The sequence below is a fragment of the Rhinatrema bivittatum genome, chromosome 17, assembly GCF_901001135.1.
Source record: "Rhinatrema bivittatum chromosome 17, aRhiBiv1.1, whole genome shotgun sequence".
Classification (NCBI taxonomy): domain Eukaryota; kingdom Metazoa; phylum Chordata; class Amphibia; order Gymnophiona; family Rhinatrematidae; genus Rhinatrema; species Rhinatrema bivittatum.
In genome coordinates, this window is record NC_042631.1 from 37656562 (window position 1) to 37680669 (window position 24108).

The 24108-nt window shown below is 46.5% G+C and overlaps 1 protein-coding gene across 1 annotated transcript in view; it reads left to right on the top strand.

The window, feature by feature from the left end:
- CTSD (cathepsin D) overlaps nt 1-14671 on the top strand; it is a 48795-nt gene extending 34124 nt beyond the window's left edge. The window contains exons 5-9 of the mRNA XM_029582475.1: nt 356-555; nt 2162-2284; nt 2527-2671; nt 3513-3611; nt 13431-14671. Coding sequence (XP_029438335.1) covers nt 356-555; nt 2162-2284; nt 2527-2671; nt 3513-3611; nt 13431-13607 — 744 coding nt within the window. The 3' untranslated portion in view covers nt 13608-14671. The remainder of the gene's footprint in view (nt 1-355; nt 556-2161; nt 2285-2526; nt 2672-3512; nt 3612-13430) is intronic.
- Nucleotides 14672-24108: the final 9437 nt, after the last annotated feature.

A 24108-nucleotide genomic window follows, 5' to 3' on the forward strand; every position in this document is an offset into this window, starting at 1 on the left:
ATATTCTTTATAGCGTTTAAAAAGATATTTTTTGCTTAGTGTGTGTGTGTGTGGCTTTTTTTTTGTTTTAACTTTCTTTCCTTTTCTTCCCCGCAATCCCTTCTAGTCTCTCCAGTTTCTCACTGATGGCAGAGGCTCCTTTCCCACCTGGATCCTACCCCACTTGCCAGTGGCAGTTCTTCTCCCCCTTAGGCCCAGCTGCTGAAGACAGACAGGACCTTCTCCTAGGCACCGGGCATCTCAGCTGAGATCTCTTGGTTTTTTTTTTCCAGTCTTGCACACTGGTGAACTTGTGGGTACCATGCATATCCCGCCCCTATGACTGAGACCCTGTCCATGGTGTGTCTTTCTGCAGATCGGTAGTCTCCACGTTCAGAAGCAGCTCTTTGGGGAGGCCATCAAGCAGCCTGGGGTGACTTTCATTGCTGCCAAGTTTGATGGCATCCTGGGCATGGCCTATCCCCGCATCTCTGTAGATGGGGCCCCACCAGTCTTTGATGACATCATGAGCCAGAAGCTGGTGGAGAAGAACGTCTTCTCATTTTACCTGAACAGGTAAAGGCACCCTCCCCTGGGAACGGGCTCTTGTGACCAGTCAGAGCATGTGGGAATGATGGGTGTCGGAGGAGGGGAGTAAAGGTGCAGGATCTGCACTGCAACGATGACCCCTTCATAAGAGGTCGCCTGTCTTTTTTTTTTTTTTTTTTTTGCCAGCACCATTCACCGACCTTCAAAATGCATTTCTAAATGAACAGTAACTGAGAAAGTAAACGAGCTGAAAAGTCAATGCAATAAGCAGGACTCGATGGCACATCTCCCTTCCCCAGAGGACATGAAAGGACAGTCCGGTCTAACGCTCATTCGTAAATCGGAGTTTGAGGATTGACGTCCTTTTCTAGCACGTTTCACTTGTTCAAGGGTGCATCCATCTCTACGCATGGCAACTACAGCACAGATCTGCCTGAAATTTTGGCACAGGCTAGAGTAAAAGGTGTCAAGGAATTGTGATTTTGGTTGAAATCCGTGCAAAATTACAATTGCCTCAAACATTTTTACTCCCAATCCTCTGTATCACCTTTCATGTCCTCTGGGGAAGGGAGATGTGCCATTGAGTCCTGCTTATTGCATTGACTTTCCAACTCGTTTACTTTCTCAGTTACGTTAGTTTAGAAATGCATTTTGAAGGTCGGCCTGAGGTTCGCCCTGTTGATGTCAGCATGGGGGGGGGGGGGGGCCTGGTGAGTTCCTTGATTATAATAAGCAGGAAAAACATAGCTTGAGCTCCATGAGCTTTATTCATTGTGCAGCGATGGCACGTGTACAGAGCAGGCTCCTTCACGGCGGCGTCCATGGCTCACAGCAGCTGCAGAGTTTGTCGCAGGACGCTGCGGCTCGTGTTTGTCCCAGCTGACTCCTTCCTGCCAGGGTGCTGGCCTGCCACTGATGCCATAGGTTTCCTCATAGTAAACAGAACCATGTGGCAAGGAAGCAGAACTGCAAGTAGTCTTAAGGGGTTTTTTTGTGTGGTTTTTTTTAGTTTAGTTTTTTTTTTTTTTGAGGTAGGGAAGTGTCCAGAAGAGAGGCTACAGATGAGAAGAGGGGGAGACACATGGGGAGAAAAGATAAGAGCAAATTCTGGCGGGCAGCACACAGAGGAGAGGGGGAAGGAAGAATAGTGCAAGGGAAAAGGCGTAACAAGTGAATTGGGAGAGTGGAGGCAGGTGAGAGGGCAAAAGCAGTGACTGAAGGAAGAAAAGAGAATGGCAGGTAGAGGCTGAGAACTGAAGGGGAAGAGTGAAAAGAACACAAATTAGCCAGACCCACCACAAAGCCTGGAAAATCTTTTTGTGCATTGTAAGTAAGGCAACCGGTATGTCCCAGAATCTTGAAAGCTGCAGCAGGGGGACCTTGGTAGAGAGAAGTCGCAGCTGCTGCACCCCCCCCCCCCCCCCCAGGAGGCCGAGCGAGCTTCTTGAGCTACGTGCCACGGACCGCCTTGCCTGCGGAGTTCATGCACGCATGGTTGCCTGCCTAAGCAGGCCTTGTGGGAGGCGGACACGTTTGGATGTGATTGCGCATGGGCGTGAGTGTGGGAGATTGACTTTGCCTCAGACGTACAGCACTGGGTAGTCTGCCGGTTAACTTTACCCTTTCTGTGCAGGAATCCTACGAGCCAGCCTGGGGGCGAGCTGCTGCTGGGAGGAACAGACCCAGAGTACTACAGTGGTGACTTCCACTATGTGAACATCACCCGCAAAGCTTACTGGCAGATCCGCATGGATGGGTGAGTTGGAACCCTGCCTTTTCTCTGTGTACCTCTGTAATCGTCGTCCTGGCTTATGGACTTACCACTATTGTGTGGTTAACTGTCCAGGGTGGCCTGCTTTCAGCTGTCCCTGCCTTTTCTCTCTCATTCCTCTCCCTCACCCTTTCTTCACACTGCACTGAGTTTGCAGTAGTTTTATTTAGGACCCTGGCTGCACAGGTTCCCATCATTGTGGTGTATGCTCTTTGCTCCTCATGCAGAATTGGCGTGGGGGACCAGCTGACCCTTTGTAAGGGTGGCTGTGAGGCCATTGTGGACACGGGCACCTCGCTGATTACAGGACCAGTGGAGGAGGTGACAGCACTGCAGAAAGCCATTGGAGCTGTGCCGCTTATCCATGGCGAGGTGAGAAAGCGGGAATCTTCTATTAGAAACTGCTTTGAGGGGCAGGTCCACTGGCTCGGCCGCAGTGCTATATATTGCCATGAGGAAGCTCCAGGTTCAAATCTCAGTTGTGGTCTTTGCTTCGGGCTATTCAGACCTTGGTGGAGGGGAAGGTTGAGAGTTCCAGCCATTGCTCAATGGTGACACCTAGTGGCTGGAGCAAGAGTGCACATCTGTTGGATTGCAGAGGGCATTGTATGGGCTGTGGCTCCAAGCTGGGACCATCACTGCTATGACTGAGTTAATAAAATAGAGGAAAGACTTGTGGTGCGATAGCCCAGTGAGGGGCTGGTTCCAGTTGAACTGGAAGCCGAAAGGATAAAGAGAAACCTGCCAGCTGAAAATACAATTAAATAAAAACACCTTCCTGCTCTAGAAAAGCAGGGAAGCTTTTCTTTTATTGGCATGGTAGGCAGCACCCATCCGTAGCCTGATCACGGCAGGCTTGACTTAGCAAATCCTGGGTGGTACTGAGAGTGCGTCTTGCTGCAGCTTTTGCTGGGAGGTCAGAGAGCGATACACGGTAAGATCTGCTCCAAATGAGAAAATGCAGAATAGCGTAGGGTGTGAACTGCTTTGGGGCAGGCAGCCAAAGTTTATTCAGGTAATAGGTTCATGAATAGCTGCAGTGCAGCAGCTGAGGTGAGTAGCAACTCTGGAATTTTCTGTATTTTGTTTTTTTTTTCCTTTAATTTCTGATGAACCATATGTGAATGTGACACAGAGGTGCGGTGGATAAATTTTTCCTTTCACAGCACAAAAGCTGAATGAAGCCTTTTTTTTTTTTTTTTCCTGCTGTTAGTACATGATCCCTTGTGACAAAGTGCTTGGCCTGCCAGTCATCTCCTTTAAGCTGGGTGGGCAGACTTACTCTCTCACCGGCGAGCAGTACATCCTTAAGGTGAGTGTGCAAGAATGTTGCAGGTTTACTGTGCGAGTGTGATAAAACAGAAAGACCCAGGCCTCCAGTCCCCTTCCCTGGGTAGATTTCCCTACTCTGAAACTCAAAGCCAATATTTATTTATTTATTTATTTAACACTTTTCTATACCGACCTTCATGAAAAAATTTCATATCAGATCGGTTTACATGTAACAAAGGGTATAACTTAAACAAGAACAATTCACTAGAAGCGGAAGTTACATATAACAAGGGTAGTTAACTTGTAATATCCCCCCCCCCCCCCCAAGCACATTCTCCTCCTCCTGAGACCCACTGCCTTGAACACAAATGAAATCAGTATCCTGCAGGCTCCCTTTTCTGACAGGCTCTGCTATTCAAGAAAACACAAATCCCCACTTCAGCGCACACACAGTAAAATTGGGTCTTATTATATGCACAGCAGAAAGCAGCGCAGTCAAAGTATTGCACACGTAGCAAAGACAATAGTTACAATACTAAAGTATCACCCTACTACTCTCTCTCTATTACAAGAGCCAGGCAGAGCAGCACGAGTCTGTCCCCCCTAGTTCAGGATTGCAAAATCTTCTCTCCCTTTCCATCTGTGCCTCTGCAAGTATGTTTTGAGGGACTACATACAGGTACAATTTTCCCTCAGCTGGCTTTTTCTTGTAATTCTGCACATCTGCTGTTTACCTCCTTCCTTTCCCACAGTCAGGGAGAACCGAAGTCCGCTAAAGGCCCAGCTTCTGTTTCCATCCTTAGCCAGACTCAGGCTTAATAAACTTCCCTGCAGGGAGACGCGGGCAAGAGGGAGGCTTTTGAGGGCAGCGTAACCAGTACCTGGCTGGGACTGACAGATCGTCCTGGTGAAAGGACAGTTGTTTTCTTGGTGAACGTTTGCAGGCTGGCATAATCCACAAGCAGAAGGAGGCAGAGTGCAGCTTCTCCTGCACCTTCTCTCTCATCTCTGCTTTCCGGCATGGCCAGACATTGTTTAGTTGGGGGTTTTTTTTCTCCTTCTGTGGTCTGCAAGTGAGAGAGAAGCTTGGAAACATTGAGCAGTAATTGTATCATCCAAGGCTTCAGTTCTTGTTAAAGGGCGTTCCTTCACATTTATGACTTCTTCCATGATTGTGGTTTAACCCTTTAGTCCTTAGCCTTGTTCTTCAGCTGTTTCGCTTTCTCTCCACCCACCCCAGTACCAAGAATGTGGTGCAGAGCTCGGGTAGCAGTATCCTTCCTGGATTGGCTGCAGTTTCCGTCACCTTTTATTAGACTCAGCTAGCATCTGACAACGGATAAGGCCCATCCAATCTGCCCTATTTATTTTCTGTTCTAATGCCACTGCCCCCTGACAAACACTTGAGCTCTGGCCTTCCTTTCACTTCTTTGCAACTAGAGATCCTCTGCACTCCTCCTAGGTTTTGAATTCTGTTACTGTTTTAACCTCTACTTCCATCTGGAAGGTGGTTTACGCCTCCACCAGCCTTTCTGTGAAGAAGACATTACTAATGCTACTCCTGAGTCTCTAGCCCTGTTGACATTCATATTATGACCTTTCTGCCCATTGAAGAATACTTGCCTATTGTGCATTATTTATCTCTTTGTGCTATTTTGAGTGTTTTGTCTCTCTCTCTCCACTTCTTCAAGGTATGCACATTTAGATCCTTCAGCAGCTTTTTATAGGGCTTCGAGGGGTTGCGGGATTTAGTAAAAGAAATGGAGCAGCCTGCAAACATTCACCACCCTTCCCCTCACCTGCAGCACAGTAAAAGCCTACTGAATGGCCAGCTCTTCCTGGAACAAGATCCTCACCTTTTAAACCAGCCTGCATCCTTAATTCCCATTTTTTGTGAGCTGAATGCGAGGAGCCAGAGCTGCAGCCTTGGCATAGAAATTTTAAGCCTGAGGGGAAATAGGTCCTGCAGCCGCCCAGTACTGCTGATCTTCAGTCTTAAACCTTAGCTTCCCCCGTCACTAAGGATCTTCTGTGCTTGTCCCACGCTGCTCTAACATTCTGACTTCCTATCTTTGCCTCTGCTGCTTCTGCCCGGGGGGGAGGAGAAACAAGGAAAACCACTGCAATAATCACACTGACAACCAATTCACCCATTTTCTATGCCATTTTGAAATAAATCTGTGTGACAGAGCGTGGTGTAATGTGACTGACACCTGTTTTAAAAGCACTGCAGGATTTGCCTACATCACACGCCCCTGAAGAAAAAATGAAACATGTTATGTGTTGGGCATTGAAGGGACTTCTAACACCTTGCTTTGGCAAATACTCATATCACCATTGCTTAAAAGATAAGGGTCTGTTTTTCTTTATAGGAATTAGGATTTTACATGCAATTTAAAAAAAAAAAAAAAATCTGGTGCATTGGGCATAAGGGTTATAAGAGATCTATAATTACAGTCTGTTAGCATTCCAATAGAAAATAATTTTGGAATACGGTTAAATGAATATATACTGCTTTCAGATAGGAAGGACTCTAACGTGGATTGGTTGTCAATGTAATTACTGCAATAATTTTCTTTAGTTTCTTCAAAATTCACCACTTGTAATTTTGGGGTTTGTTTTCATTGGCTTCTGCCTGGGAGCCACTTCCATGTATGCAGCATCCAATCTCCAGAGAAATATTTCCTTCCCTGTACGTACCAGGATCAGTCCAGACCGCTGGGTTGTCTCCCTTCCAGCAGGTGGAGTCAGAGAAAAAAAGCTCTTAACTTGGTGGGCCACCTGCGATCCTCCAGTATTTTCTCTGACTCCAGCAGGGAAGGTCGAGTATTCCCTGCGGTCCTGATCCTAGCATATTTTCTTCATTGTTTTCAGAGTGTTTTACTCTACCTTGTGTGTTCTGGCAGATTGGCTACATCAAGTTTGTTTTACAAAAAAAAAAAACAAAAACACTTAATTTCCTTTTCAGTCAGTGCTGTCTGTTTTATCCTCCCGAGGTGTCTGCAGCCTTGGTGGAGGTGCAGCTGGGGCTGGACGTCACGATAGCCGCCATCCCCAGAGGCATGCTCTAACCTGGTGAGTGGGGTGATTAACCGGTGGGCCGGTCCCTCCCCACCATGGCCCGAGACGTGACATTCCTCGGGGGGCCGAGTTCCCATGGCTCCGGAAGGCCAAATTTCAGCAGTGCACATTGTTTTTACTGCTTACTGTGGCTTTTCACAGCCGGGCTATTTTTTTTGAATCGACAGGATGCCACGAGGACTCTTGTTCCACGTGTGGGGACTCGGGGCTGCGGCTTTCCCATGACGGGGTGTGCGCATGCTGCCTCCTAGAAGGCCCGTCTGGGGTGGATTCGGGTGCGATTTTTGGCGCAACCTGACACGCGACGCTCCCGATCGCAGTCTGCCCCGTTCCCGGCTGCTGCGGGAACGGTGGCCATTTTGTCAAGCCTCCGCTCTACTGCAGGGGGAGGGGAGTCTCTTCCTCCATTTTCTCCTCCCAGCTTAAGCCCGGTTCGGCCGTGTGATCTGGGGCCCTCCCCTATCGAGCCCTTAAAGGAACAGGTGCCATTTTCTTCTAAGTTTATTTTATTAATGCATAAAGCTTTTTTAGAAGCAGAGGCACAGCTTCAGGATACTGAGCCTCTGCCAACAAAGGTCGCCAAACGTGCTGCGGCTCCTAGTGTCCCTTCGGCCCCTGCGGGGGTTCCCGATCCTGGTCCCGTGGATCCTCCCCGGGACCAGCTCCTCCTGGATTCAGAGTCCACCCTGGTAGAGGGAGACTATCCCCCTGTTTTCTGATTGTTCAGGCGTGAGGAGCTGGATCCTTTTGATCCCTTATGTCCTAGCGGAGCTGGATGTTGAGGGCCCTGCATCCCAGGACGGAGCCTGTCAAGGGGAATCCGGTCCTCTCGGGGCTGCATGCCCCTCCCAAAACCTTTCCCTTTCTTCACACAATGCTCATGCAGCTCGTGACCCGTGAGTGGGGACTCTCCTCAGGCGACCCTGTGTATGGGGAGTGCAATGGAGAAACTTTACCCCTTACCCAATGAGGCATTGGACATTCTCAGAATTCCCAAGGTGGATGCGTCTGTCTCAGCGGTCACTAAGCGGACAACCATTCCCGTTACTGGGGCGATTGCTCTTAAAGATTTGCAGGATCGGAGACTTGAGGTCCTTCTCAAACGGATCTTTGAGGTTTCAGCGCTGTGTGTTCGCGCGGCTGTCTTGCAGTAGCTTAATGCAGAGGGCAACCCTGGAATGGGGACAACAAATAATCACCTCTCAGGAGTTGCCTCTGAAGGAGGCTGACCAGGCGAATAGGATGGAATCCGCAGTGTAAGCCACTACGGATGCATTATATGATTTGCTCTGGGCTTCTTTGTGCAATATGGCTACGGCAGTCTCAGCCAGGAGGCTTCTTTGGCTTTGTAACTGATCAGCGGACGTTCTTCTAAGACCCAGTTGGGCAGCCTTCCCTTTAAAGGGAAATTGCTGTTTGGGGAGGAGTTGGAAGCCCTCATCGAGTCTCTGGATGAGAACAAGGTGTATAAGTTGCTGGAGGATAAGCCCCGGTCTTTCAAATTCTTTGGTTTCAGGGACAGCGCAGATTTCGGCAGGCTAGGGCTCCCAATTTTCCCGCCCGGCAACAGATTCAGAGATCTCAGTCTTGGCTTTCTTACTTTCGCGGCCGCCAGCCCTTCAATGACGGAGGTTCTCAAGGGGCCATGGGGGGGGGGGGGCAGGCTGGCCCAATGAAAGTGTGCAGACCCTCTCCCCAGTTCCAGTGGTGGGTAGCCGCCTCTCACTCTCTCGAGGAGTGGGTCAAGATTACATCAGACCAGTGGGTCCTCAGCATAATCAAAAACGGCTACGAGTTGGATTTTGCCCGCCCGTTAAGGGATCTGTTCCTGGTATCGCCCTGCGGGTCTTGAGCCAAACGGGAGGTGGTAAGGCAAACTCTGGTTCGGTTGATATCCCTGGGGGCCATAGTACCAGTTCCTCCGGAGGAACGAGGGTCTGGCAGGTACTCCATCTATTTTGTGGTCCCAAAGAAGGAGGGAACATTTTGCTCGATCTTGGACCTGAAACAGGTCAACCGAGTTCTTCGGGTAATGCATGGAGACTCTCTGCTCGGTCATTGCGGCCATCCACTCGAGAGAAATTTTGGCCTCTTTGGATCTAACAGAGGCATATCTTCACATAGGGATCCGCAAGCGTCATCAGAGATTCCTCCGGTTCATGGTTTTGGGGGAACATTATCGGTTCCAAGCACTCCCATGTGGGTTGGTGACGGCTCAGCGAGTATTCACCAAGGTGATGGTGGTAGCAGCAGCCCTCAGGTGGGAGGGGATCTTAGTCCACCCCTACCTGGATGACTGGCTCATACAGGCGAAATCAGACCTCCTCTGTCGGATGGCGGTCCGAACGGTTTTGCTTCGCCTCCAATCTCTTGGTTGGGTGGTCAACTTTGCCAAGAGCCAGTTGGTCCCTTCTCAGGTTCTGAATTTCTTAGGCACTCGGTTCAATACATCGATAGGCAAGGTCTTCCTCACCCAGGAGAGGATGCTCAAGTTATGGGCACAAATACTTCTGCTCTTGTCCTTACCTCTTCCCCTAGTGTGGGTTTATTTGCAAGTACTTGGTTCCATGGTGTCTACTCTGGAATTGGTTCCCTGGGCATTTGCGCATATGAGACCTTTGCAGAGGGCATTGCTTTCTAGTTGGGACCCGGTCGGAGGAGTTCAGCTGCAGTTGCCCCTCCTGGAACCCGCCAGGTCCAGTCTCGATTGGTGGTTGATTCCGACCCACTTGCAACGGGGAATGGAATTGGAGGAACCACAATGGGTGATCGTGCCGACTGATGCCAGCCTCTCAAGCTGGGGAGCAGTCTGCTAGTCAAGCGCCGTTCAGGGCCAATTGACGAGTTATCAGGCGACATGGTCCATCAGTCAGTTGGAGACCAGGGCTGTGCGCCTTGCAAATACGTACCTTTCTCCCTCTGGTCTGTCAGCGATCGGTACGGATATTGTCGGACAACGCGACGACTGTAGCCTACATCAACCGTCAGGGAGGAACCAAGAGTCGGCTAGTAGCCGACTCTTGGTTCCTCCCTGTTGGGCAGAGCGCCATCTGGTCCAGCTGGCGGCCTCCCACATAGCCGGGATAGACAATGTTCAGGCGGATTTTCTCAGTCGTCGGTATCTGGATCCCAGCAAGTGGGAGCTGTCAGACGCAGCCTTCCAGATCCTCACTTGCCGCTGGGGTGTTCCTCACCTAGACTTGATGGCGACTCAGAAGAATGCAAAGGCGGCCTGTTTTTTTTCAGTTGTTGGAGAGATCACGGGTCGGAAGGGGTGGATGCCCTCGTCCTTCCGTGGCCTCGCAATGTTCTGTTATACATGTTTCCCCCCTGGCCACTAGTGGGCAAGGTCTTGCGTCTGCTAGAGGCTCACGTAGCGTCAGTCATTCTTGTGGCTCCAGAATGGCCCCGGCGGCCGTGGTTTGCAGATCTGATCAACTTGGCAATCGAGGGTCCGATTTGTCTCAGCCATCTCCCAAATCTTCTTCGGCAAGGTCCAGTATTTTTTGATCAAGCGGATCGCTTTTGTCTAGCAGCCTGGCTTGAGTTGAGAGAGGGGATATTCCGATTCAGTTATATCTACCCTTCTACGTCGCTAGCCTATGTTTGGGTCTGGCGAGTAATCGACTGGTTGTATGTGTCCCCGCGTCGGGCCTCGTTGGCTCAGATTCTGGCCTTTTTGCAAGAAGGCCTAAAGAAAGGATTGGGTGTAGGTCGTGGCCCTGGGGTGTCTGCAGGGCAAGGTTGACTGTTTTTCCCTGGCAGTTCATCCAGACGTGTCCTGTTTTTTTTTTGTTTTTTTTTGAAGGGGGCTAGACACTTGAATCCTCCTGTCGGAAAGGTTTGCCCTTCATGGAGTTTAAATTTTGGTTCTCCGTGGCTTATGTAGTCTTCCATTTGAGCCTCTCAAGCAGGCCACGTTGAAGGACCTGCCTCTCAAGATGGTTTTCCTGGTGGCGATCACCTCCGCAAGGCAGGTCTCGGAGCTTCAAGCTTTGATGCGTCGAGAGCCATATTTCGGATTCTGGGGTTTCTCTATGGACGGTACTCTCTTTCCTACCGAAGGTAGTGTCAGGTTTTCATTTGAATCAGACGGTAGAGTTGCCTGCATTTCCAAATTTGGATCCTCATTCTCCTACAGATGGGGATCGCATAAATTGGATGTCCGGTGAGTTCTTCTTCGCTATCTGGAGGTGACCAACGCTTTTCGGTTGTCGGATCATTTGTCTTATGGAGTGGTCCTAAGAAGGGCCAAAAGGCGTCCAAAGCTACTGTTGCTAGGTGGTTAAAGGAGGGCATTACCTCCACTTACGTGTATATGGGCCGCACCATTCTGGACGGTTTGAAGGCGCATTCCACCAGATCTCAGGCGACTTCTTGGGCGGAGAGTCAATTTGTCTTGCCAAAGGAGAACTGTAGAGCAGCCACTTGGAAATCGTTGCATACCTTTGCTAAACATTACCGGGTGGATGTTCGCGCTCCAGATGTTGACTGCTTTGGCAGCAGCGTACTGCGTGCGGGACTGTCCAGGTCCCACCCCATTTAGGGTAGCTTGGGTACATCCCAGCAGTCTGGACTGATCCTGGTACGTACAGGGAAAGGAAAATTGGTTCTTACCTGCTAATTTTCGTTCCTGTAGTACCAAGGATCAGTCCAGACGCCCACCCTTGGAGCTTGCAGAGTCCGTTACATATTGTGATTTTTCAATCTGCAGAATTCTTTACCGTGATAGCCATTTGCTTGGCGTATGGAAGTGTCCTTTCTTGTACATATGTTCTGCGGTTCTCCGGTTTTTGGCAGTTCTAAAGTTTTTTGACTGTGCAAATTTGATGTAGCCGTTGGTTATTAAGTTTGAGGTTTTTATCCTCTAATTTTTTCTTCTTCTGCTATGGTATCGATTTAATACTGAAGGATTGCAGGTGCCACACCAAGTTAAGAGGGGGTGCTTTTCAGCTTTTTTTCTCTGACCACCTGCTGGAAGGGAGACACAACCCAGCGGTCTGGACTGATCCTTGGTACTACAGGAACGAAAATTAGCAGGTAAGAACCAATTTTCCTTTCCGCAACATCCCCCTACTCTACCCCTTTCAGCATCCTACAAGTTCCTTTCTTCTAGAACTTCCTTGCATTGACAGTGCTTGTGCATTTATACCTTTTTGGGGATTCTTAATTTCTTGCTCCTATCCGATTTCTCCCCCTTGCCCAATGATACATCTAAGTCATTAAGTCTCACCACACAAGGTTTACAGTGTAGATGCTGTGTCATGTTGCTAGCCTTCGTTTTTATGACTCTGCTCTGTTTTGTATTGGGTGGAGATGGAGCCCTCAGGACTAGATATGGTGCTCCAGAGGCAGTCTTGCTAATGGCTTGTAAAAATGCATTATCGCCTCCCCTCCTTTTTATTTATTTATTTTTTTTAACTTAGTATACACAGGGAGAGGTATATTAACATTTCTCTGGCTTGCACCAACCCTTGTACTTTTACCCTTGAAAGCATCAGACATTATCACCTATTAGATGCATGTCAGTACTTCACCTCCATCACCTCCTGCTCTTAGATTTTTATACCCCCCCAGATGCATATCTGCACTTATTTTACATTAAATTTTAAGTTTCCCTCTCTAGCCCTTCTCTCCAGTTTGTGTAGATGCTGCTGAAGTATCCGCTATGCTGTATCTTAGTATGATCTGAAAAATCCTCTTTCATATCACTGAAGAATATGGACAACAGCTGCACTCAGGACTGTTCCTTGAGGCACTCCACTGCCCACCTGCTCTTTTTAGCATGCATTCAGTTTACCAAGGGCATAGTAAAATGCAAGCACAATCTGTGCAGCACCCACTGCTAATATAATTCCTTGGCCATCTAGTCAAAAAGAGTGAGCTGACTTGTCTGCATGAATTCCTTCTCATAAAACCTTGCTGCCTTCAAGATGCTCCACCATCCTTGATTTGCCCACCCATAAACTCTGCCTAGAGCGTGTTGCTGCTCCCATGTTTCAAACCATTTGCTACTTCAGCCATTGCTGTGTGTGTGGTTAAATACAGGTGGTGATGGAATCGTGGGAATTCCTGCTCTACGTTGGCAGGAAGTTGATAAGGGTGCTCTGTAGGTTACAGAGGGAGTGTATTAACACTGGTCTCTCTTCCGTGCATTCAAATGTGTCATCCTTTTTAAGAAAATCTTTTTAAGCTGGTTGCAAATGTTAGTTTTGTACACCCTCTGCTAAAAGAACTTAAGAACAGAGCCCAACCTTAACCACTGGGCTTTGGAGAAAAATAAGTAGAATAGAAAAACCTTACGATAAAGAGTAAGAATAAATGCATTCCTATTGCTACATGAGCCCTCTGGGTTTGATTTTGGCATAAACACACAACTTTGCTTGGCTTCTGATGCATATATTTAATCCATACTAAAACAAGAAATACAATTTAATAAGCAGGTACTGAAAAGAGAGAGGACTATTTGGGAATATGAGGAAGGATACTGGAGCTGCCTGGGCTGTGTTCACGAGGTGGAACAGTACTGATCCATAAAACACATTGAGGCCTTCAGTCTCTTTGTCCTTTGGCAAAGAGGGTCTGGTTTTCAGGATGACTACTATGAATGCACCAGAGATGAATCTGGGCTAAGAGTGATGTTTTGTCTACCCTGAAAACCAGGCCAGCATTGTAGGCCACATGGAAGGGATCTGAGAACAACTGGACTTAAAAGGCTGTCCCCGCATCTGCTAAACTTCCAATTTTGGGTTTTCTCCCCTGCCCCTCCCACCCCTAGGTTACCCAGATGGGCCACACCATCTGCCTGAGCGGCTTCATGGGCCTGGATATCCCTCCGCCCGCCGGTCCCCTCTGGATCCTGGGAGATGTCTTCATTGGCCAGTATTACAGCGTCTTTGACCGTGACAACGATCGTGTGGGCTTTGCCAAGGCCAAGAGTCTGTCCACAGCCTAGAGTGGGAAAAGGAACAGACACGCACAAGAAAAGGTGGAGAACAAGCAATGAAACGTCTGCACACACAGGATCACCAATAGGCTTAAAACTACTACTGCCCTCCTGGCTTCCAGCTGTCTGTCGTTTTTTTTTTTTTTTAAAGACTTGCTAGCAGTCCCTTAGAATACAGAGGGCCCCCTCTTCAGCTCTGGCAGACTGGCTCATGGTCGAGCTCTTATCGTGACAGTCCACACTGTCTCAAAGGTTGCTTCCCGGTTGTGGTAATGGAGCGTGTGCTATGATGAGGGAAGGCTACATTCCTTTTCAGCTTTCTAAATAGTTTTCTTTTCAGATTGTTTTAATTAGGAGTAGAGTTTGTCATTGTGGTATGAGATCACATCCTCTCCCAGCAGTGCTGCAGATGCTCCTGATGGGTTATGAGCCCCTCAGCTCTGCCAGAAATCCAAAACAGGGTGTGATGAAGTGGATGGGGCATTGAGAGAAAATATAATGATGTCCTTTTTTTTTTTTTGCTGTGGGTGTGGAGAGTATTTTGTTTTCAGGGTGAGCTACATGTTCAGAACAAAAAAAAAAATGCAAGATTTGGTTACGTGTAAATATTGAAATGAGGAATGGGTTTTCTAGGGCAGCTGATGTTAGTGCAAATAGCTCCAGCTAAGAAGCACAAATACCACTTGATTTATACATTTTTATTTTATTTTTTTAGATTATTACAGGATCAGAACTTACTACCGGATGTGGTCAGCAGTAACTTGCAGAGTGTTCATTTTCTAAATTAGCTGTTGTTTTTCAGCAATTAATATCAAGCTTTGGCTGTAGCACTTAATCATGTTTTCCTGGCTGGGTAAAGGAAAGAAGGCCAAACACTAGCCCCAAACTTTGCAGATGCTGACTACATTCCCCCACAGCACTGGGACAACTTTTACTAATAATTTTATGGTTGTGGGGCTGGTAGTTTCCTCCTGCTCCTTTAGAACCAGCCTCCCAGGGGGGATTATCCTCCACCCATTCCAGTGGACAATCTTTTGACTGTGGGCTGCAGACTGAGGCTTTCTCAGGCCTGTCTTGCATGCCCATCTGAGCTTGGCTAGCAATAGTTGTTGCATGGTATTCACTCCCAGCCCAGCAGGGCCACCAACAGGCTGCGTTTTCAGACTATCCCTCACGAATATGCATGAGGGAGACTTGCATTCAGCTGCCTATATTATATGCAAATCTCTCATGCATATTCATTAGGAATTTCCTGAAAACCTGGCCTGTTTGCCGCCCTCGAGGGCTGAGCGTGAATGCAACTGCTCTAGTTTGTTATTGATGAGAGGGCGGTGGTTCTTAACCCAGTCCTTGGAGCACACCTACGGGCCAATACAGTACAGTGTGCTCCGGCAGAGCGCACTGTTAACCCGCGATTGGACACGTGTTTTGGACGCGCTAGCTTTACCCCTTATTCAGTAAGGGGTAATAGCGCATCCAAAGCATGTGTCCACCCCCCCTCCCCCCCCGAACCTAATAGCGGCCGCAACATCCAAATGCATGTTGATGGCCCTATTAGGTATTCCCACACGATACAGAAAGTAAAATGTGCAGCCAAGCGCAAAGGTAGGCGCTAATTTCGCCGGGCACTGAGAGTGCACAGAAAAGCAGTAAAAACTGCTTTTCTGTACACCCTCAGATTTAATATGGCAATATTAAGTCTGAGGTCCCGAAAGTTTAAAAAAAAAAAAAAATTGAAATCGGCTCGCGGGTTGAAAACCGGACGCTCAATTTTGCCGGCGTCCGGTTTCCGAACCCGTGGCTGTCAGCGGGCTCGAACAGATGCCAGCAAAATTGAGCGTCTGCTATCAAACCCGCTGACAGCCGCCGCTCCTGTCAAAAAAGAGGCGCTAGGGACGCACTAGTGTCCCTAGTGCCTCTTTTGACAGCCGGCCCTAAATAAAATAAGTTAAAATACTGTATCACGCGCACAGGAGAGTGGCCTGGGCGCTCGCCTGCTCTCCCACGTTTTTACTGTATCGGCCTGTTAGCCAGACATTTTTTTTTTTTTCAGGCTCTGCACAATGACTATGCATGAGAGAGATTTGCATGCAGTGCCTCCATTATATGCAAATCTTATCTCATGCATCGTGGGTGTGGATGTCCTAAAAACATGCCTGGGTAGGTGTATGCAGACACACTCACTCACTCACACTCTCACACTCATTCACTGCCCTGTGCCCTTTCTGACTACTTCTTGCTTTGACTGCCACCTCCCAAAGAATTGTGGCCTTTGTACTTCTGCATCGTTTGGGGCAGAACACAGGCCTTGCCCCCAGCGGTGGGGCAGGGGTAACAAGCCAGGAGTGGTCAGAAACCCTTCTGCATCGCAGCCTTTCACGGAGCCTCGTGCGGAAATTCTGCACCGCAAAGGGTAAACTTTCACAGGCTTACAGGTAGACTTTAAGATGACTGTACAGGCGGCCAGGGCGTGCGCATGTTAAAATACGATGCCCGACTTTATATCAGCACATGCAGGTGTGGGTGGGGTGTGACTCGCCCCGCACGAGGGGGGTGGGGGTTAGTTTATTTTAAAAAAAAAAGCACGGCAACACGATCGGGTCTACCCCCGTACCCTCCCCGACTGTTTCACTGAAGGAGTGGATGGGGAGGGAACTTTCCTATCCCCCCCCCCCCCCCCCAACTATTCCAAATTTTTTGTTTTTGTTTTACAACTTCATCTTCCTAGGGGGTAGGCTGGCTGCTGGTGCTTCCCCAGGGCTGCTCCTTTTCCAGAGCAGGCACTTCCACCCATAGCTGGAGTTAACGTGTGTGGCTGGGCCGTGGCGAAAATACACTCTGTGCATGCCTGGCTACGTGTGGACCTCCTGGTATTTGCGCAGGCCGGGCTATTAAAGTCTACCTTTGAGCAGGGGGCAAACTTCAATAAGCTGCATGAAGGCAGAGAGCGCACAGGGCCTTTGAAATGTTCCTAGACGTTAAATGTTCCTAGACGTTAAATACAAAAACTACCTGTCACGTTCTGCCCACCGCCAGCAGCACGACACAGGTACTTTCTCTTTGTAACTTAGCACAAACGTCGCTGTGGGTTCTGACCCCTACTATTTGTGTGGCTGTGGTTCTGAAGGAGAAACGAGTGCGTCCGTTCTCGGCCAGCAACCTTAGCTGGATAACCGATGGGATATTTAGTGGCACATAACCGATGGGATATTTAGTGGCACAGCCGTACCATTGAACATAAGTTATCCAGCTCATTTGAAGATAAGATATCTTATCTGGCTAACTTTAGGCCTATTCTCTGTGCCACAAGGCGAGTTTGCCAGACAACTTATCCAGATAACTCTGCCCTGGCACACTGCTATACTATCCCCATAAGTTATTTGGTTACAATTTAGCCAAAAAGGGGGGGTGGAGAACCTAAAAAGACTGTAGGAAAGTTGTAGGAATTACACTAGCAAACACTCACCCTACAACGGGTGAGTGTTTGCTAGTGTAATTCCTACAACTTTTCTCCTCTGACTGAAATGCACCTCCATGAACCCCTTGTTAAACAGCGGGTGAATGACAGCTGCATTTTGCCCAGAACCAGCTTTTCAGTCTCTGGAATCCAGGAGCCGAATGGCAGTCAGGCATCTAGATTCCTCACAAACATACAGGGTTTGTTTATTCCCTTGTTTGAGACAATTCTTAGCAAGTGTCTGCTTTTTATGTGCCTGCTCTTCAAACACAGAGGCTGGCTTGTTTTTGTGGGCTGAGATGTATGTGTCTCCTGTTGGATGCTTCCTTGCAGATGTGTACTCTGTGAAACCTGCTGCCTCTAGCCTGCAGAGGGGCTGCACTGGGCCTCCTTAATTTGCAAAGTTAGCAGTTGATATACTCAAGGTGATTGAAAGGAAATCTCCCAATTGAATCATCAGAACTTTATTAAAGTCTTCTGCTTTGATCTGGGTTGATTTTAAACATGTTTGTGTTTATGATAATTTGCTGCTATTTGATTGGATTATGGGTTTTCGGGTGGAGGGTTGTTTTTTTTTGCCCACAAGACTGTTCCAGAGTAGCAATAAAGCAAATGAAAGCTCCCCCCAGCCTGTGTCCTGTGGAGTTACTGAATATGCCAAAGAATGGTTGCTGTTAGCTGCCTGATCTTGTAATCTACAGGTGAGACTATATCATGTGGCATCAGCTATAAGGGGGAGGTGATGTCTGCTCCTCTCCTGATGCTGTAGCCTTGCAGGCATTGGATCTTGTAATAAAGCTTGTGGATGGGGTTTTCCATGCAGGTGTGACTTAGTATTACATCTGTGACAAACCAAAAAACTATGCACCGCTGGTACTTGCTAAGAGACACTTGGTATATCAATAACAGTTCAAACTCACATTCAAAGTGTCTGATGTCTTGTTTCTAAAGTGTTATATTAAATTATTTGGGGAACAAAAAACTCCCGTTATTAAAGAACTGCTCATAACAATGATTTTTTTTATAAACAATTTTTTAAGGAGGAAATGGAATGTTTCATAAATCTACAATGCATTACTGGCTTGTAATGCTATGTATCAATTTTAAATTTGAACTTTCCACCTCCAGCCTTATATGTGATTTTTTAAATATTAAAGTGTGCTAAAACCTTTAAATGATTGACAACTGTGGTGAATTATCATGGTCAGAAACAAGGCCTTGTCGGGTGGACTTTAAAAAATTTTTCTGAATATAAGTCGGTGTTATCATTATAAGCTGGCACTCTAATTCACCACAGTTGTCAATCATTTAAAGGTTTTAGCGCACTTTAATATTTAAAAAATCACATATAAGGTTGGAGGTGGAAAGTTCAAATTTAAAATTGATACATAGCATTACAAGCCAGTAATGCATTGTAGATTTATGAAACATTCCATTTCCTCCTTAATGATTTTTTTATAAACAATTTTTTGTTATGAGCAGTTCTTTAATAACGGGAGTTTTTTGTTCCCCAAATAATTTAATATAACACTTTAGAAACAAGACATCAGACACTTTGAATGTGAGTTTTTGAACTCCTTAGTATTACATCTAACATAGACCAGGGAGTGACACCTTTTTATAGAAAACACTTCAACCTTCCACAATGTTCTCCCTCTGAATCTCAGATTCCCCTCTCTGCCCCCTCCAAAGGAACTTCAAAGGGATACTCCAGCCAGAACCTGTTGAATTGGAACTCATCAAAAAACCCATCATCATCCTAGGGCTGAAGAGAGATAATGTCTGCAGGGTACATGGCGGCTGGCTGTGGACTTAACTGTTCTCCCAGCATCCTCTCTTTTCTCACTTACTGGAGTAGGCTGAACTGTAATCCTATTACCTTGTGCTGTGGTATTCAGTGCCTTCTCTTTGTATTGTGTTAGTCCCCACCCCCATGTATATTTACCAACCTCCTGTAATACATTGAAAAATCTAAGACAAGGTTCCATGAACTCACATAGGTGTAAACCATAAAGAATGGTATAGCGCTAATTGTATACCGCTCATCATCTCCACTTTTCATTAGCGATTAGGTCTATTATAACACATATTGGGTGTCTGCTTGACCCTCAGAAAGCCATGAGTAAACTGAATTACAATTTCAACATAATAAATCTTCCATGTCAAAACAGCACTTAAACAGTATCAACCCTACTTATGAAAAGGCAACACTGCAAATATTATACCAGGCCCAAACACACCCTATTAGGAAAAATACCTCACCTCAATCATATGTGCAGAACACAGACTCTCACCAAATACACAATAGAGCAACCATAAACTATAAATAAAATTATATAGGCAACTTGGAACAGGAAATTGCATCAAGCAAGACTCTCGATGCAGTGCAACAATGGAAAAACAGAGCCATCACCATTCCTCAAACATCAAACAATAAAATCAAGAAGTATAATAAATAACTGATGAACAGAGGATCCAATAATTAAAAACTCATATACAATTTTAAAATATTTCAAAAGAGCAGACATCAAATAACACCCAAAAAAGAAAACTAAGTATAAAACAATTCATGCTCTCCATACCAATAAACTTTTGATTTCAAGTCACCCTGAGATTGTTACGGAATAGTGAGAATGAGGTGTATAGCATACTTTCTCCTCTCTCTCTCATATATATATATATATATATATACTGGCACTAACTCACTTATCGAACATGGGATATCACTGAAAAAATTAAAATACTAAAAAACAATGAGTGTAACCCCCTTAAATTATAATTATTTTTTTAAAAATTGGTGTTAGACTATTGCAAAACCATACCTAACCTTATTCAAATTCCTTTATTACATATCTGAAAATGGTTAAAAATCCCTGGTTAGGAATCAAATAAATTTAACAACAGCTTTATATGCATTAAATAAGACCATCTATTCACTCTACTCATTCATACTCCTAACAAACCATGCAACCAACATCATATCTTGGTGTTCTGGGTCAGGTAAACATCCGAGTTTGCCATCCAGGCAGCTAAACTTTCTTTCCAATCAGTCCTCAAGACAAAGATTCTTTAAGTTTGAAATTATTTATTGTACAGGTACATTCTACTTACAATTGTTGCATCTCAAACGTAAGCCCCAAGGCAAAGATCTTTGGTAACTGGAGACAGGGTGGCAGGAGGGAGGAGGAGGTCTCTTGTGTTGCAGGAGTTAGTTTATGGTAGAGGTAGGAAGCACGAGGGATATGAGGCTGATTTAGTCTTCAGAAAAAGGCAGTAAGAAAGAAGGTAAAAAACCTGATCGTTTCAGGAAGTTTTATAGAGCGCTGCTGGCTCAGAAACAAGCTTGGGCAAGACTGAACTCTCGGCGAGAGCTGCTAAAGGAAACGCCTCCACAAGCTGAGGGCCGGGGGGGGCAAGGTCCAATGGCAGTGAGTCTAAGAACCCTATGACACAGGGTGAGCATGAAGGGCAGTCCCTTAAGCCTATAAGGCACCTAGGAAGACTCAAGTTAGATTGAGGGGCATTCAAGCTCTTCAGATAGTGAGAAAAAGTGGAGGGGGGAGGGAGCTTCTCTTAAGGGCAAAGGCTCATGCTCACAGACTTTTATCATGGGTTACAAAAAGTGTTTCAGTATCAAGAATCCTCAGAAGGGAGGACTGCACTAAACACAGTTAAGCTACAGTATATACAGATATAAACATGTACCCACTGCTGGGGACAGAACACTTGGTAAAAATGATCTCCTACAATAAACCACAATTAGACAACACTACAGAAACCTATAACTGCCATCAATGCACTTCTCATATCTATATTTCTCCAAACAAGAGAATAACATTAATAACTCCTCAAAGAAGGCAAACCCTATATAATACATCTTTTAAACAAACCCCAACAAAGGCCTTTGATTCACCCAATCTAAGGCTTCCTCGGGGGAGATGCCACTCAGTCAAATCTTCAGTAGCAATTCACTGTGGCAGACAAGTTTATATCTTTATACACCACATTAGCTTGTCTGATTAAGCGCTGGATTGATAAATCCTATGTTATCCACAAACTTTACTGGTTAGAGGTTGGATTGTTAAATCACATATTGTAAATGCAATAGTCCAGAGCTATAGCTCGTGTCACTTTTCAGCGCTTAGTAATTTAATAAATTAGGTTTTGTATTCCAAAAGAGAAAATTATAGCACGTCTCATGTGTGTAATGTTTCAACTTTCATTCCCCACTTAAGCATTTGATCAGAGAAGTATGTTTTAGTTGTTGGATCGCATACTGCCACTAAAGGTAAATAGAAAACCTTTATAAATAACATAACCATAATGATACAATGCAAATTGTACAGAACCAAATCTTTGGCTTAAAAATAATTTTAAAAATTATTTAAGGCATAGAAAGTCGTTAAATTAATTTTATCCCTGACCAGGGCTTTTTTTAAATCATTTTGAGATATATAATGAAATTATTTGAATAAGGTTAGGTATGGTTTTGTAATGGTCTGTCATATTTTTATAAATAAAATTATAATTTAAGGAGGTTACATTTGTTTTTGTGTGTGTGTGTATACACACATATATACCTACTCCCTCACTAACACTATGCTCTCTCTCACACACACACACACTCCTGCTTTCATGCTCCCTTGCTCACACACATACATTCTCTCTCATACATATGTTGTCACACACTCGCTCACATCTCGTCCTCTCCAGCTCTTCAATTAGTTGGGGTCACTGCCTGGTGAGTTAGGATGCGCTGAGCAGCCTCCTTCTCCAGCATGTGGAAGTTTGGGGCCCCAGCAGCAACATTTTCGCCGTGGCCCATGGCCTCTCATTATCTCAGTTGTCTGGTGGGTTGGAACCCACAGGGCAGACCAACGGCCTCATCTATGAAAAGGCAACACCGGGCCCTAGAACACCAATAAAGCTCTTATTTGGAAACCAGGCTGCTATAGATCCCTGCACAGAAATTACATGCCAGCAAAATACCTCACCTCAATCCCATATGCAGAACACAAACATACCCTTACCAAATCCAGATTAAAGAGATCCGAAAATATAAACAGAACATTGCTGAGAAGAACTGAACTGGAACCCACCACAAGTCAGCATCTACATGCAGAGCAACAATGGAAAAACAGAAGCATTACCATTCTTCATAAAAACATAAATAATAAAATATAAAAATATAAAACAATCATCATAGTAGAATCAAATTCATTAAGGGCCAGATTTTCAAAGGGTTATGCCCGGCGACGCATGTAAGCCCCAGGACTTGCAAAAAGGGGTGGGGTGGGGGCGTGGCCACAGTGCCTCCGCATGGCCGCTGTGATGGGGGACCGGCGCACGCAACTTTTTGTAACAAAAGAAAAATCGTCAAAAAGGTAGGGGGGAAAGGGCAAGGGAGGTGGGGGAAGGGAAGGCAGCTCAGCGCGGGGTCGGCGCACACAGGGTGCATAATTGTGCACCCCCCTTGTGCACGCTGACCCCCAATTTTATAACATGCGCGCGCCTGCATGTTATAAAATTGGGCATGTGCGCGCACCAGGTAGCGTGCGCATATGTATGCCTACGCGCACCTTTTAAAATCTACCCCAAAAAGAATAAATATTTCAGTTAATGAATAGAACATACAAAATTTCCCAAACATCAATAAAATATTTCAAAACATGTGATGAATAAAAAAATCCAATAATTAATAAATATTCTATTCACCCTCACCCAAAATTTAATATTTCAAAAGAGCAGAATTATCAAATTACGTTCAATAATTTAAAAAATCTCCTGCTCTCCATCCCTATGATCTTCTGATTTCCAGTCACCCTGAGATTATTGTGGATTGGGGGAGGTAGGGACGCCCAAATTTTATCTTCTCTCTCATACATACGCACAATAACAAATTCACACCCAGACACACACATGCACAAACATACAGGCTCTCGGACACACACACATGCTTTCAGTCACTCACACGCATACACACGTGGCCTCCTGCTGTGCTCGGGCTATGGTGGGATGAGCTCCACCATGGCCCTTCAAGCCTCCTGATGTCTTCAGGAGGTGGTGGGATGAGCTCCACCACAGCCCCGCGGGCCTTCCTGATTTGGGGGGTGGGATAGCGGAAGCTGTCCATGTGCACAAGAAAATGGAACACGGGCCTCTCCAACGGCCTCCAGCATCCTGAGCATCAGCGGCTTGCAGCCTCGCTCCTTCTTTGGCTGCCGGCGGCTCGCCGGCTCCCCCGGGTGTACCGCCCCATGCAAATGCACGGTATGCACACTTGGTCGCTCCAGGCCTGCCTGCGGCCTCCACTTGACTGTCGGCCCCCAGGCCATCACCCTGCACCAATGCATAACTTGTGCAGTGGGTTGCACCAGCCCTGCTCTTCTGTCTTCAGGACTCAAGGAGTTAAAGAAAATTGTAATTAATTCTAATAACTGGGCTTCCACTGTTTGAGAAAAATCCATTTCAGAGACCCAGATTGGCTCACCCTCGCTCAGGACTGCCGGTGCCATGGTAGTCTTCCTTGCTGTGCAGGCCACCGGCTCTGAAGTTTTCCATCCTGGCTGCTTTAGCAACTCCTGTTAACTAGCATCCTGTTAGGGTGCTTTGAAAAGTTTTTCCTATGAAGTGTTAGGACATGGCTCGCAGGTTGGCCCCCGTGAGCACCACTGACACCACTGAGAATGGCCCAGGATACTGTTGGCATGTGCCTGTGGCTAGGATGCCTATTTAAGCCAAGACCTTGCAGTATTTGCCTTGCAGTGCATGCTTCCTAGTGTTCTTGTGCTTCATTCAGCCTTGCCTTATCCAGCTTTTTCTTCTCCAGCTCTCCTCATCCAGCTTTACCTTATCTCTCTGTCTAGTGTCTTCAGTGTGTCTTCATCCATCCTTGGCCTAACTCTCCAAACCTTGACCTCTTGCCTGGACTTGATCGTGATTGCCTGCCACCTGGATCTGACCCCCTTGCCTGGACCTGACCACTCTTGCTAGCTGCTTGCCCCAACCTTGACCTGTCTCTGACTTTGTTAATCTGCTGCCTGCCCTGACCCT